Genomic DNA, 12,518 nt, shown 5'->3' with positions numbered 1-12,518 from the left:
TAGGGGAAGTCTGGCAGGGTGTGAAGCAAGGGAGAGGGTGCCAAAAGGTGGGATGAAGAAAAGTAAGGAATGACTGGGCAGAAAGCTGACTTGGCAGAGCTGCCAAGGTCCTGGGGACCCTGCCCAGCCTCTCACCGCACTGCCTATGGCCCAAGACCACATTTCAGCCCAGCCTGGGGTCATCAGTCCCTGCTCCAGCGACACCACAGCAGTGACATCTTACATCCTGGCTTTCCCCAAGTTTTGTTTGTCCACTTGCCCCCATCATCTTTCCAGCAGTCCTTGCATCTCTTCCCATGCTTCAAGCTGTCCCAGTGTCCCTCTTTCATCCTTCCCCCAGGCTGTTTCCCACCCCCTCTTTTCTCTGCTTGCCCCTATTGATTCCTTAGCCAGTCCTGCTCTGGCTTCCCACCTGCTACTCCCACTCTCCTGGATCTTGCTGGCTCCCCCAGTCCCTCCTGAAGCTGGATGGAAATGTGGCTCCTGCCTCCCTCAGTCCTGATTCCAGAGACTGGGAAAAATCAGAAGGGGGAAATCAGAGGCATTTATTCCTCAGTGCCAGCTTCACATGCCATGAAACCTTCCAGCACATCAGGTATTGTGGTTTACCTGCAGATCTGAGGGCTACTGAACAGCTGTAAATCTGATCCCAAATGCATATTGTTCCTTAAGAATAACAGTTTGTGCATCCTGGTGGAATATGGCACCGCTCTGTGTGAGATACAAATGAATGGTTTATTATTGGCTCCTCAGAAATCAGGACTGGAGGTTGTTGCTCACAATGCACTCTGATTAGAACAGGAGGTCAGACCAGTAGTGTTTCCTTCTGTCTCCGTAGTCTGTGAATGATTTGGTCCATATAAAAATGACATTATTTTCCACTAATTTTCCTGCTTTACTTCACTAATAGGGAAGTCTGCTGCTGCTGTTACTCAAAACTCTCATCTGGTTTTCCTGGGGAAGTTTGGATGCAGGGGTTGGTTTAGCGAGGAGAATTGCTTCACCCTTCACTGGAGCACAGCCACCTGGGGAGCTGCAGGGAGAAACTTCTTTGGAAACCCACGGGGTGAGTGTGCAACGCTCGAGACATGAGGGGACATGCATGAAAACGCTGCAGTGCCTGGTGAGTCCCTAAAGGGAGGTTGCAACAAAGGGGATTACATTTTCAAGCCTTAAAAAAAGTGCCATCTATACAATAGGTAAAACAAGCCATACCTTGATTCCAGTGGCCCTGTATTTGGCTTTACTTTGGGTCAACACCCTATGTAACATTCCTCCCCTTTTGTGAGGTACTGAGCAATGGTGTGTGGTAGATCTGGTTGCTCCCAACATCTTCACAGCTCTATGTGAGGTCACTCGTCAGGCACATCTGCCCAGCATGTCTCTCTGGAAGCAGTAATAGCCACAGCCATCAGAGTCCCTGGCTCTAGTATTAGGCTAGCATGATTAGCTCTTTTTCTCTTTCTTCTGAGGACTAGATGTAACTGAGAAATCAATCAAACTTCAACCTCTGCCAGCCTATAAAGGGTGGAGGAGGTGGAGGTTCCCAGCAGGTTGTATGATCTGTCATTTCTTTTCTGGTCTGAAAGACAGGGAGAGGAGAAATATCTTTGCTCCACATTCCTGCTAACTTTCTTGGCATGATGAGCTAGCCAGCTAATAAGCAAGTAATTATACATCGGAATGCACAGTTCAGTGGCAGTGCTGTCTGCCCGCAGCCACACTGAGAAATGAGGGAAGAAAGTGCTCTGTTCCAGCTCTGCTCATGTCTCCGCCTCACTGTCTGAATTTGGGTGAGTAACATCTCGAATTTGTGTTCCACCCCCACCGCCTCACACAGGGGAGTGCTCCCTGATGCTCAGTTTTCATCAGGAGTGCAATTCATGACTGAGACGTCTATGCCGGCAAAACCTGCCTGTGTGAGTGCGGATTCATCTGCTGCTTTGCTTGGGAGCAGCAGGGAGATGGGTGCCCATCCTGGCAGGAACAGCTCTGCTGGTAAACTGTGCCTCTCCACCAGCAGCATTTCCGTGCAGCACAGCACCCGCACCCCTGTATCATGTGCCCATGTAGCCCCAGCCTTTCTAAAATGATTAGAGCAGTTCAAATGAAAAAGACATTGGTAAATGCAGTTGGTGTTTCTATAATTTCCTCCCAATAGGGTTTTTATGTTAATTTCTTGTATGTACCATCTCATGTTACTTGGTTTTACAGTAATGGCCCTTCTAACTCCAGTTTGCTAGAGAATTGTGTTATAAATAGTCATGGTAAATTGAAACAGTCTTTCACTATAGGCTTTCTAAATGGATCAAGATATAGAGGAAAGACAAGGATGTCACAGTGCCTTTAGGATGTGAGTATATTTAAGCACAGAGGCAACATGGAATTGTTGTTCAGACCCACCCCAAAGGTAAGGAGGGAGCAGCAATCCTTGCAGGGGGTGGCTGTTGTGTTTTGAAGCATGTTTTCACCAGGCACAGTCCAAAACATTTTCTCATCTTTGCACATTTCTTTTGCAACTTCTGGATTTGGGCAAAAAAATTGTTTAAGATATTTTGACTTGAACAGGTGGTTTGTTAAAAATGTAGCTGTCACTGGACAGGAGCAGAAAGGGGGTGTGTGTGTATGTACATACAGGTTCACACAAAGACAAAAATCACTGGATTCTTGAGTCGAGTGCTCCAGCAGCAGTCAACATCATCTGAAAATTAAGAGGCAATAGTAACTTGTACAGGTACCTCACAGACTATATATAGCATCCAACAAGCAATCTCCTCTGCCCAAGTTAACCATAGAGGCTTCATTCTCAGGCTCAACTAGAGGGGCCAAGCCTGACAGGCTAGTTTTGCTCCATGGGCTAGATTCAGGTCACAAGAAGACAATGGCTTTTGGATTAACTGAGAGGGGCCACCTACCCTTGGTTTTTTGCATTCTGCATTTTTCTGGATACTTGGACTTCAGGCATTCAAGTTTCCTTAAAGTCATAGAGGGCCAAAACACTGAGATGAAATAGTGTATATAGAAGCAGTACCTGTGCACAGACTGCTGCGGAACGTAAATGAGGGCTGAGAGACTCCTGGCAGATGAGCTCAGAGTGTCCTCCCTCATGGGGGTAAGACTTGCAGCACTCCATCCTTTCAGATCTCACCAGCTTACAGACCCAAAGCAGGGAAGTTCAGTGGCACTGAGACATGCATTGCCCAGTGAGGCAGCTCCTCACCTTCTCTTCCTAAGCCTGGAAACCCTCTGATGGATTCACATGCCACCCTGGGCTATAGGTACGACCGGAGCAAGTGACAGTGAAACAGGCCATAAAATCTATTTTTAATTAAAACACCACTGTCTACATCCAGCTTTGAGTACCTCTGAAGGAGATAGGTACGCTGGGGCCACTATGTTTCCAACAAAAGCTCTGGCTCCAGGATTTCCAAAACTCAGGTTGATGCTAGCGTTGCTCATAATTTTCCTGGAAGGAGTCTGGTCAGAGGGAAGATGGGTCAGGCACAGAGGGTGGATTTGTGATAGTGAAGGGGAAGAGTGATCAGTTGGAGAGCTGCCAAAAAGAGCGCAGGAACAAGCCTCCAGTGAGAACTGGGCTGACTGGGATAACTCCAGCCAGAAGAAGTGGTGATGCCCAGGTAAGCTGGGGACTGCATGCCTGTTCTCCTGGGCAGAACGAAACTCATACCGGTAAAGGTCTGACTGCCCAAGCTGTTTGCATGGTGGCAGCGCACATAGGCTCCTGACAGCTTTGGATTTCAATTTTTTTTCATTGTTGTGTTATAGTGAGAGGCTGGTGGAGAGCTGTATTGCTGATCAGCAATGTATAGTTCCCCAGGAAGCAATGGGGCTGCTTCAGGCATTGAACCGCATGCTCTTGTTTGCAGCCTGTCTGGCACACTGTTGAATCTTTCTGTAACCATCTCTCCCACCTCTTGTGGTCCGGGATCAGTAGCGAGGGAAGATTCTGGCAGAAAAATAGTTTTATCTGCAGCTTCCTTTTTACATCCAAACCACAGATGGTCACCTTCCTGAAATGAGGGGAGCTCTGTCTGGAGGCAAACAGGGGCTGAGGAACTTCTTGTGTGTAATTTTAAGTCAATGCATTGATCAGCTTCCCTTGCAAGGACCCCCCCAAAAAAGAGTGTGGCCACTGGGCAACCGAAGTGAGGAGGTACCAGCTGGGGTGTTTTCTCAACAAGTGGTCTCAGGGCATGTGAGACCACAGCCTTACCTGAGCAGTCCCACAGAAGTGACTCTGCAGGATGGCCTCCTCATCGTGTCAGGATATGGGAGACATAATGGGCTGTCTGCAGCCAAAGGTTGTCTCCACCAAGGTCTTAACAGCAAAGTCCCATCTGAGAGCTGTCCTATGTACATTTTGACTCAAATCAATCAATCATCCCCATGCTGTGAGTTGTGTTTAAAAGCTCTCATGGGAAATACAAGTAGCACAGTCTCCTGGGAGTGCTGACAACTGGTTCAGACACAACCCTCTGGCTGAAGGCATCTGCTTCAGGAGTAGCTCCTTTACCCTCCCCAGCACCAGCACCTCCACTGCAGCGCAGAGATCACAAATTTCAGATCATTTGCCTGGCACAGACAAGATCCACAGTTGATGCGTCCTTTCCTGGCAGCGGCAAAGAGCAGGAACATGGGAGAATCATGCCCAAACCCTTTGTATCCCCTCTCTGTGAAAAAGCATCCCTCTCCAGTGCACTTTGGGAGACGTGTGCTGGGAGAGGGAGGCTGAGGCAATGAAAGGAAGTGGAAGAAAGGGAGAACAAGTTCCTTTGACCAGCACCAGCTTGACATTTTTTCAACTCACTTTTAACACATGAAAGGGAGGGTGGGAAAGAAGAAGAAAGCATGAATGCAGGAGGAGAAGGAGGCAGAGAGGAAAAAAAGATCAAAGAAAGGGTGAAACAGGAAAAAGATGCTCCCAGTGATGCTGAGACACTTGTCTGTGCCCCTATACCAGCCCCAATCTGTCCTTTTGCACAAGAGCAAAAAACCAGCAGGATCTCTGGCAAACTAGATATATAGGCAAAGAAGCATAGAGACTGGAAGAAAATGTTCAGTTAAAAGCCTGTGTGTTTACTGCACAGGAAGTGGGATGGTGTGTGTGTGTCTGCACTTGAGCTGAGGAAAGAAGAGTGGCACACGTTGAGATCACAGGGGCAAGACATTGCAATGGCTTTCACATAAGCCTTAACCGGGAAACAGAAGTTTGTCAAATTATCATTGGGTTGATATTATTTGCAGGAATAGCAAAATCCAATACAATGGCAACCAGCTGCCAGAAATCCCACCATGGCCCTGGAACTGGCTGCCTCAGGGAAGTGTAGGGGGGAAGGGTGGTAAAGCTCAGGCAGGATGAATACCTTGGGTGAGGAATAGAGATGGACTCCCTCTTCATCACTCCTTTCAGTACCAAACACTCTCTTGTGATGAGGAGAGCTAATCAAAAAAGTAGAGAATACGCAAGAGGCTCAGAGGTACTATCAGTGCCGTAAAATGCATCTGGGAAAAAGCAAATACAGCATAGGTGTATTCCCTGGAGTGGAGATGAGGAAAACTGAGGACAGCAAAGCAGAGCCTTTGGGATTTATAGCCCTATCCGGGCATGCTTCATACTGGAAGCAGGAGATACCCAGGAGGATCTGGGGCAGGAGCAGCACCAGTGTTAAGGATGGTGGGAAGCAGTGCTCTAGGCTAGGGGGAATTTTTTCCCTGAAGAGATGCTGATTCCAGCACTTTGAAATGACAAACTGGCCTTTTTACATATTTTTTTTTACAGTTGTCCTGTGAAGACCAATTAAACAGAAAGAAACCAGACAGTGGACAGTTTGCCTGCACCCTGTCATTGCAGCTTTGCCCATGCTTTCCCATTTTATGACAGTTTGTGCTTTGCAGAGTACTTGGTGCTGTTGTCTCTAGTTTGTTTATAGCAGTCTGACAGAGCTCCCCCACCCCACTCACACTGACTTTCCCCCTTTTTGGCTCTCTCGCTGCCCTGTCTCGCTGTCTCGGGCCGGACCTTGCCCCAGGCCTGTGCTGCACTGTCCCAGTTCAGCCCAGCACGGAGGCACGGCAGGAGCAACCCTGTGTGCTCAGCTCCACCATGCAGACCTGTGCTGCAGTTAGAATTCCCTTGGTTTCCCATCTCCCTGCTAACACCTCTGTTGCAGCACTACAGAGTCCTCTGGCTTTCCCCTTCTCACCTCTCGTGCAGCGTTTGGAGTCACCCTGGCTTTGCCCCTTGCCTTTCAGGTGCCCCGTTGTGTTCCTTTTCCCTTCTTACTTTCTATTGCTACTCCCTTTTAGTAAGCCATAGCAAGGGAAGTGCTGCAGCAAAGCTTCCAGCTGGGCTGTACTCACTTCCATACATGTGTGTAGGGAGGGAGGGGAGGAAGAGATCAAACTTCAGGGATCCTGGAGACATCCTCGGATGTGGTGCTGAGAAGAAAGTAAGCAGGAAACAGGTGACAGAAATGTCAGGCCACAAGCTCAAGAGATCACTGGGGCCCATAGATAGCTGCATCATCCCAGGAAAGAAAGAAATGACAGGCTGCACCAGAGTATAGCACGAAAACATTGACACAGAGAGAACTAATGTTCCTGCAACTGGACCTTGGCCTCACACAGTTCTTCAATCGTCTCTTCCCTGGTGACATTGTGCTATATATGATTTGCTCTCTTTCAACACCCCGTCTTTCCCAGAGACTGTCTACCTTTTAACGTAGCTGTGAAATATAGGTGATGTGGTATGTATAAATATTTCACAGACAGGACTCATTTGACAAGCGGGGTCTTGAGGAGAGACCGGAGACACTGACTCCCAGCCGGCATGACAGGACAAATACATTCTGCGGAAACAGTCTCGGGGGAGGAAAGTCATCCCTCATCTTTGCTTTTTGGCAAGTAGAAATCACTGCAGGGTATGGTTTCCTTATGACAAGTAGATTGCTTAGCAAGTGTGCATGGGAGCACTGGCTTGCTGTTGCCCATTGGAAACACCATAGTTTTGATTTATTAGGCCTCAACCAATAATTATTAATTATCTTATTTAGCAAATGCAGTTATGCACTTGGGTTTTGGCAGTATTTTTTTCCACTCATAATAGTCATGGACAGGTGACAGCCTTTTCTAATTATTTATTATCCGATTATTTTTCCCTTTAATTCAATGGACTGCTCATGAACAGTCTCACTTTATGTTTTTTTACTGTTCCCTAATTGGATGAGTTCAAAGGTACTTTTGGCACAAATACTTTTATTTGCTAAGAGAAAGCTGGGTTATTTCACATACTTTAGCAGTTTACTTTGAAATTCATTTTTCATAAGCATTTGTGCCAGCAAAACATGAGCATGTGCATTGACTGTTAACACAAAAAAAGGGGTGTGAAGCACACATTTGGGGGATTTCTTTTTTTTTTTAGATTCATTATCCAGATATGTAACTTGTTCAAACTCCGAGGCTCTATTCCATAACCTAATGAGAATCTTTGAAAAAAAAAAACCAAAAAAACAAAAATGGAAAGGCTACAAAATGCGCCATAAATATCCTTATTTCAAAATTACGAGTAGAAAGAAAAAGACTCGTGTCTCCATTGTTTTTTTATCACCATGAAGTTTCCTGGATCTGCAAGCATCTCGTCGTCACGTTTCCTTGCGTTGTTTTCAGCCTGCTTCATGCAGATGCGGACAGTTTTACTTTGTCTCACCACCATCAGCTCCTGCTTCCCCCCATGCCCTGGCCAAGGGGCTGCTCTGCCTGTCCCTAGTTCTGGCTGCCCCTTCTACCCACACGCCCTTTATTAAGGTTGCCACCAACCACCGCAGGAAGGATTAAATCCTTCTCAGAGAAGGGTTTATTATATTAAAAAATAAACTTGCTCACACACCAGGTGCTTTCGCAAATGCCCTGCTCCATGCAGTCATCTTCAGAAAGGACACCTCAGAGTGCGAAGCCCGCAGTTTCTTGGCAAGTGTTAGTTCGGTTATAGAAAAAAAAAAAAAAAAAAAGGAAAAAAAAAAAAAAGGGAAGAAAAAAAATACGGGGGTGGAAGAAAGAACAAAACCAAACAAAGCAGTTTCATACTGGCGACATCCCGACAAGTGAGGGTCCGGTGGGAAATCCGCCCGCCTTGCCCCCCGCAGGCGGGGATGGATGCCGGTCACCGGGGTGAAGCCGCCCTGCCCGTAACGCCGCTCTCCTCCCGGTGCGCGCTGCTGCTCTTCTCTCCCGCTGAGCACCATTTACAATAGAAATAACTGCTTACTAATTAGCGGCTATATCTATTTATTGCTTGTTTGTTAAAGCATGACCCAGCAGCCAGCCGCTCTCTGGGCCGTATCTCTCAATATTTTTTATTATCTTTTTTTTTTTTTTTTTAAATTACATTTTTACCCGGGGAGTGACTTGTTCTCACCGCGACTGAGTGCCTGCTGGGGTACGTCCTCCCATCCGCTTCCCCCGGGGCGCAGCACCTCTCGCCAGCCACCGGGGCGAGCGGACACCGCTGGAAAGCCGCGGGACGGGGCCGGGAGCACCTGGGAGGGCACCGCGCAGCAGAGGAGCACCTTGCGCGGTGTGGGGCCGCCAAGCCCACGCGTGGCCGAGGCGGGAGGGCACGCAGGGACCAACGCCGGGGAAGAGGCGGTGTCGCTAAGGGACAGGGAGCATCAGCCCGTCCCCGGGAGCCTCGGCGGGGCTAGCGCCCCGCTAAGGGGTTTCCACGGCGCTTTACGATCTGGGCTCATTGCTACGGCCCCGAGCCAGGCACGGGTGGGTGGGCTCGCCGGCTCTGGCGGCATCTGGGCTCCCCCGAAGCGGCGTTTTATTCCCCTAGCAAAGCACTGGAGGTAGGGATGGCAAAGCAAAGCTCCGCACCTGCGCTCCCGGGGCGCTGGCGCAGCCCCTCGGTGGTGATGCCCTGGGCGGTCGCGCAGCGTCTCCTTCCTCCTCCCGGCCGGAGGTCTCGCCCCGGGCCCCGCGCTGAGGGGGAACCCAGAGCTCCCCCGCTCCGGCTCTTATGTACCAGCATCAGCACAGCCCGGGGCGGGCAGTTCCTCCGGCACCGCCGGCCCCTGCAGCCACGCACCGGCTGGGTGCCTGCACAGCACCCCCGCCACACCGGGCCCCCCCCGCCCCGCCACTCCCGAGCAGCATGCACAAGGCAGCCCCGCCAGCAGGCAACCTACCTGAGGGGGCCCCAAAAACTTTGTTGGCACCAACCAGCGCCGGCACAGGAGACCTCCCCTCAGCAACCTGTGCTGTCCCCCACCCCGGACACTGCCCATGCAATCCAGGAGGCGACACCACCACCACCATCACACACCCCCCCCCCCCCCCCACTCCTCCTCCCCCCCCCCCTCGCCCCCCAGCTTGTCGCATCTCAGGTCCCTGCCGGAAAAAGCCGACCTTGCCGCAAGTGTCCTGAGGATGGAGGGACCGCGGGCTGACGGCTGATCTCTCTGCCCGAAGCACGACTCTTTTTCTCCCCAGCCCTGCGGTGTTGTCTCTAACGGGGCCGGGGCGCGGGGAGGCTCGCAGAATCGGGCAGGAGGCAGGGCTCTTCCGAGCACCGCCGCTTTAATTGGCTCCTTTTTCTTTCCTTTTTTTTTCTTTTTTTTTTTTTTTTTTAACCGAAGGGGAATGAAACGGTGAAGAGGGGAGGGGAAAAAACCTGGAAAGCCAAAGGGGAAGAAAATACGGCGCGCAGGGCAGAGCCGGCAGGCAGGGAGGGGTGAGGCGGCCCCGGGCCAGCCCGTCCGGCGGGTAGCGGTGCGGTGTCCCGCCGGACGCTCCGTCAGGGACCGGCGGAGCGGAGCGCCCTCGGGCCGGCTGGGGAGCGGTGACGCTCCCGGCAACTTTTGCAGGAGATTTTGGTGCTTCGGGAAAAAGCAGTGGGGCAGGCACCTGCCGAGAGGTTTCCAGCCGGCGTCTGGCAGGAGTAACCCAACTTTCTCCAGCTTCTTGTCCCTCCTCGTCGGCTCCCTTCCAGCTGCAGCCCCTGTTAGTTCCCATCAGGAGCGCCGGCAGCCGTCGAGGGAGAGCGACACAGACCTCTCTACAGCTGCAAATCATCTGGGAGGCGGGCGGAGCCGGCAAGCAGCGAAGGCGAAGCACCCACCCGAGCCCGGCACACAACATCGGGGAAAGTTTTGAAGGGAGAAGGACCTGGCAGGCTGGGGAGGAGGCGAGGAGAGCCTGGCTGAGCTGCAGGCGGAGCGAGGGTGCGTGGTCTGTCTGCTCTTCGTTTGCTTCTCCCTTCAGGCTGGCTGGGGCGATGCAGTGCAGCTGGGGGAGCTCTTGGGAGCCGCTTTAAAAAAAAAAAAAAAATTAAAAAAAAAATCCTTCCTGGATTTGATTAATTACAACAATCCCCTCCCCAGAAGATCTGGAAAAGAGGAAAGAGAATCACCTATCCTTCCCTCCGCCTTTCAGCAGCTGGCTCCTACCCCCACCCTCGCTTCCCCCCCTTTTTTCTCCACCTCCTTCTCTTTCCCCCGTTCGCTCCTGGGGCTGCAGCCAGAGCCTCGTCGGGAGGAGGGAGGGCGAGGACTCTCCCAAGTTGGCCCCAGTTGGCAACACTTCGGGCAGCGCGGGACTTCGGGCAGCGCTCAGCGGCTCCTGCTGAACAAAGAAACCCCCTTTCCCGCAGGGGCCGGGGGGCAGCGCTGGGCTGGCCTGGGCCCCGCTCCTGCCCGGCGCCGGCCCGGTGTCCCCGGGGCTGGCCTTTCCCCGTACCCCGAGTGCGGGCGAGGCTGCCCGCTTTCCTGGAGATCCTCGAGCATCCTGGCGACGGGAAGCGGGAAGCGGCGCTCCGCTTTCCTGCCCTCCCTGCCGCCTTCTCTCGCTCTCTCCCTCCTTTTTTTTTCTCTCTCTTTTTTTTTTTCTTTTTCTTTTTAAATTTTATCTCCAGGCGACCCAGGCGTGGGGGGGTCCCTTCCTCCGCCCCAGGGGCGCCGGTGCCCGGCGCGTAGCGGGGCGTATGGGGCGGCGTTTCGGGAGGCTTTCGCCTGCTCCTCGCTCCCCCGCCGGATGCTGCCTGGGCTGTTTTGGCTGCTTTTCTTCGCCGGCGATGAAGGCTCTGCCTTGAAGATGGAGATGATCTGTTTTTTATTCCTGTCTCTGGCGCCGGTGTACAGCAGGGGACAAGGGGTTTACGGTAAGAGACGTTGTCGTGGTCGCTGGTTGGGGGGGGAGGGGGAGGGGAAGGCGAGGGCGCAGACGGCGGCGACGGGATCAAAGTTAAAAAGCACCTGCAGGAGAAAGTAAATGATGCCGGCGAAGCTCGTCGCAGCCTGAGCGGAGAGATTTATGCAGCAATAGGGCTTCCAGCGCCTGTAGCTACTTCATAATCCCTCGCCGTAACCCCTGGCCGCCTCCGATTTACGAGTCCGCCGAGCTGGCACGCAGGGACCGCCGGCGAGGCTGTCGCCGGGCCGGCCGCGCCTGGCGCCGGAGGGAAGCGACCCCGGGCCCCGGCCCTGCCTCCCCGCTCCCCCCACCCGCCTCGCGTGGGGACGCCACGCAGGAGCCGGCGTGCGAAAGGCGGCGGCGCGGCTCCGGGAGCCCCTCCGAGTTGCAGTTTCTTTGGGGCAGGGGGAGGACGGAGGGTCCCCTCCCCGCCCTACCCCGGCGGGTTTGCTTCCTTGCGGGAGCATCGGCGCGGGGAGGTGAGGAGGAGGGCGGCCGGGCTTCCGTGCCGGGGGTCCCCCTCGCTGCCGGGGGCAGCCCCCGCTCCCCGCCGGCGGCGTGCAGGGCGGTGCTCCCCGGCTCTGCTCGGCCCGGCGGGGCCGGCTTCCCCCGCCCTGCCCCGGCTCCCCCCCCGCAGCCCACGGCCAGCCCCGCCGGGCTCCCTCCCCTCCCGCGGGCGGGGGGCGAGGGGCGACACTGCTTTTGCACCCTATTGAACTTCGCTGCCGATTTTCTTCTTCAGATCGCGGGGATGGGTGGGGGGTGGTCTGTGGCAGAGCTGATGTCGAGCTGCTTGGCTTTTTTCTCTTTTATTATTATTATTTTTTTTTCTTTTTTTTTTTTTTTTTTGCAGTTATGATGCCTACTTCCCCTCCTTGTTTGCAGGCAGGTTGGCAAATGGCAAGCTCGGGTGTCCCCCTGAGAGGTCTGGCTCCCGCAGTCCCTCTGCTTCCGAGGGCAGAGAGGAGGGCAAGGGGCAGAGGTTGGGGACAGCACCCCATGCCCCCAGCGAGCACAAGCCCTGGGTTGAGAGAACAGCCGGGATTTACTTTAGCCAGCCGTGCAGCCCCCCTTTCCCTCGCCCAGCCCTCTCTTAATTCTTGCTTTACAAGATCTGCATTTCCAATACACTGGGAAAAAATAAATAAAAGCAACCCACAAGACTTGCCTCTAATAACAAGCCGGCTTTATCTTGGCTTACAACTCAGTTGTGCGTTGCTGTAAAGTCCTTCTGGAAGGCATGCCTCTGCCTCTAACAAGCCAAGCTCTCTGAGCTCTGAAGAGAGACCCCAGTGAGAGAATCCAGCCCC

The 12,518-nt window shown here is 52.8% G+C and overlaps 1 protein-coding gene across 1 annotated transcript in view; it reads left to right on the top strand.

The window, feature by feature from the left end:
* Positions 1–11,049: 11,049 nt before the first annotated feature.
* MDGA1 (MAM domain containing glycosylphosphatidylinositol anchor 1) overlaps positions 11,050–12,518 on the top strand; it is a 143,516-nt gene continuing 142,047 nt past the window's right edge. Inside the window, exon 1 of the mRNA XM_074168643.1 lies at positions 11,050–11,176. Coding sequence (XP_074024744.1) covers positions 11,050–11,176 — 127 coding nt within the window. The remainder of the gene's footprint in view (positions 11,177–12,518) is intronic.

This window comes from Numenius arquata, chromosome 2, assembly GCF_964106895.1.
Source record: "Numenius arquata chromosome 2, bNumArq3.hap1.1, whole genome shotgun sequence".
Classification (NCBI taxonomy): Eukaryota; Metazoa; Chordata; class Aves; order Charadriiformes; family Scolopacidae; genus Numenius; species Numenius arquata.
The sequence above is the reverse complement of the archived record's forward strand: the minus strand, read 5'-3'. Positions and strand labels throughout refer to the sequence as shown.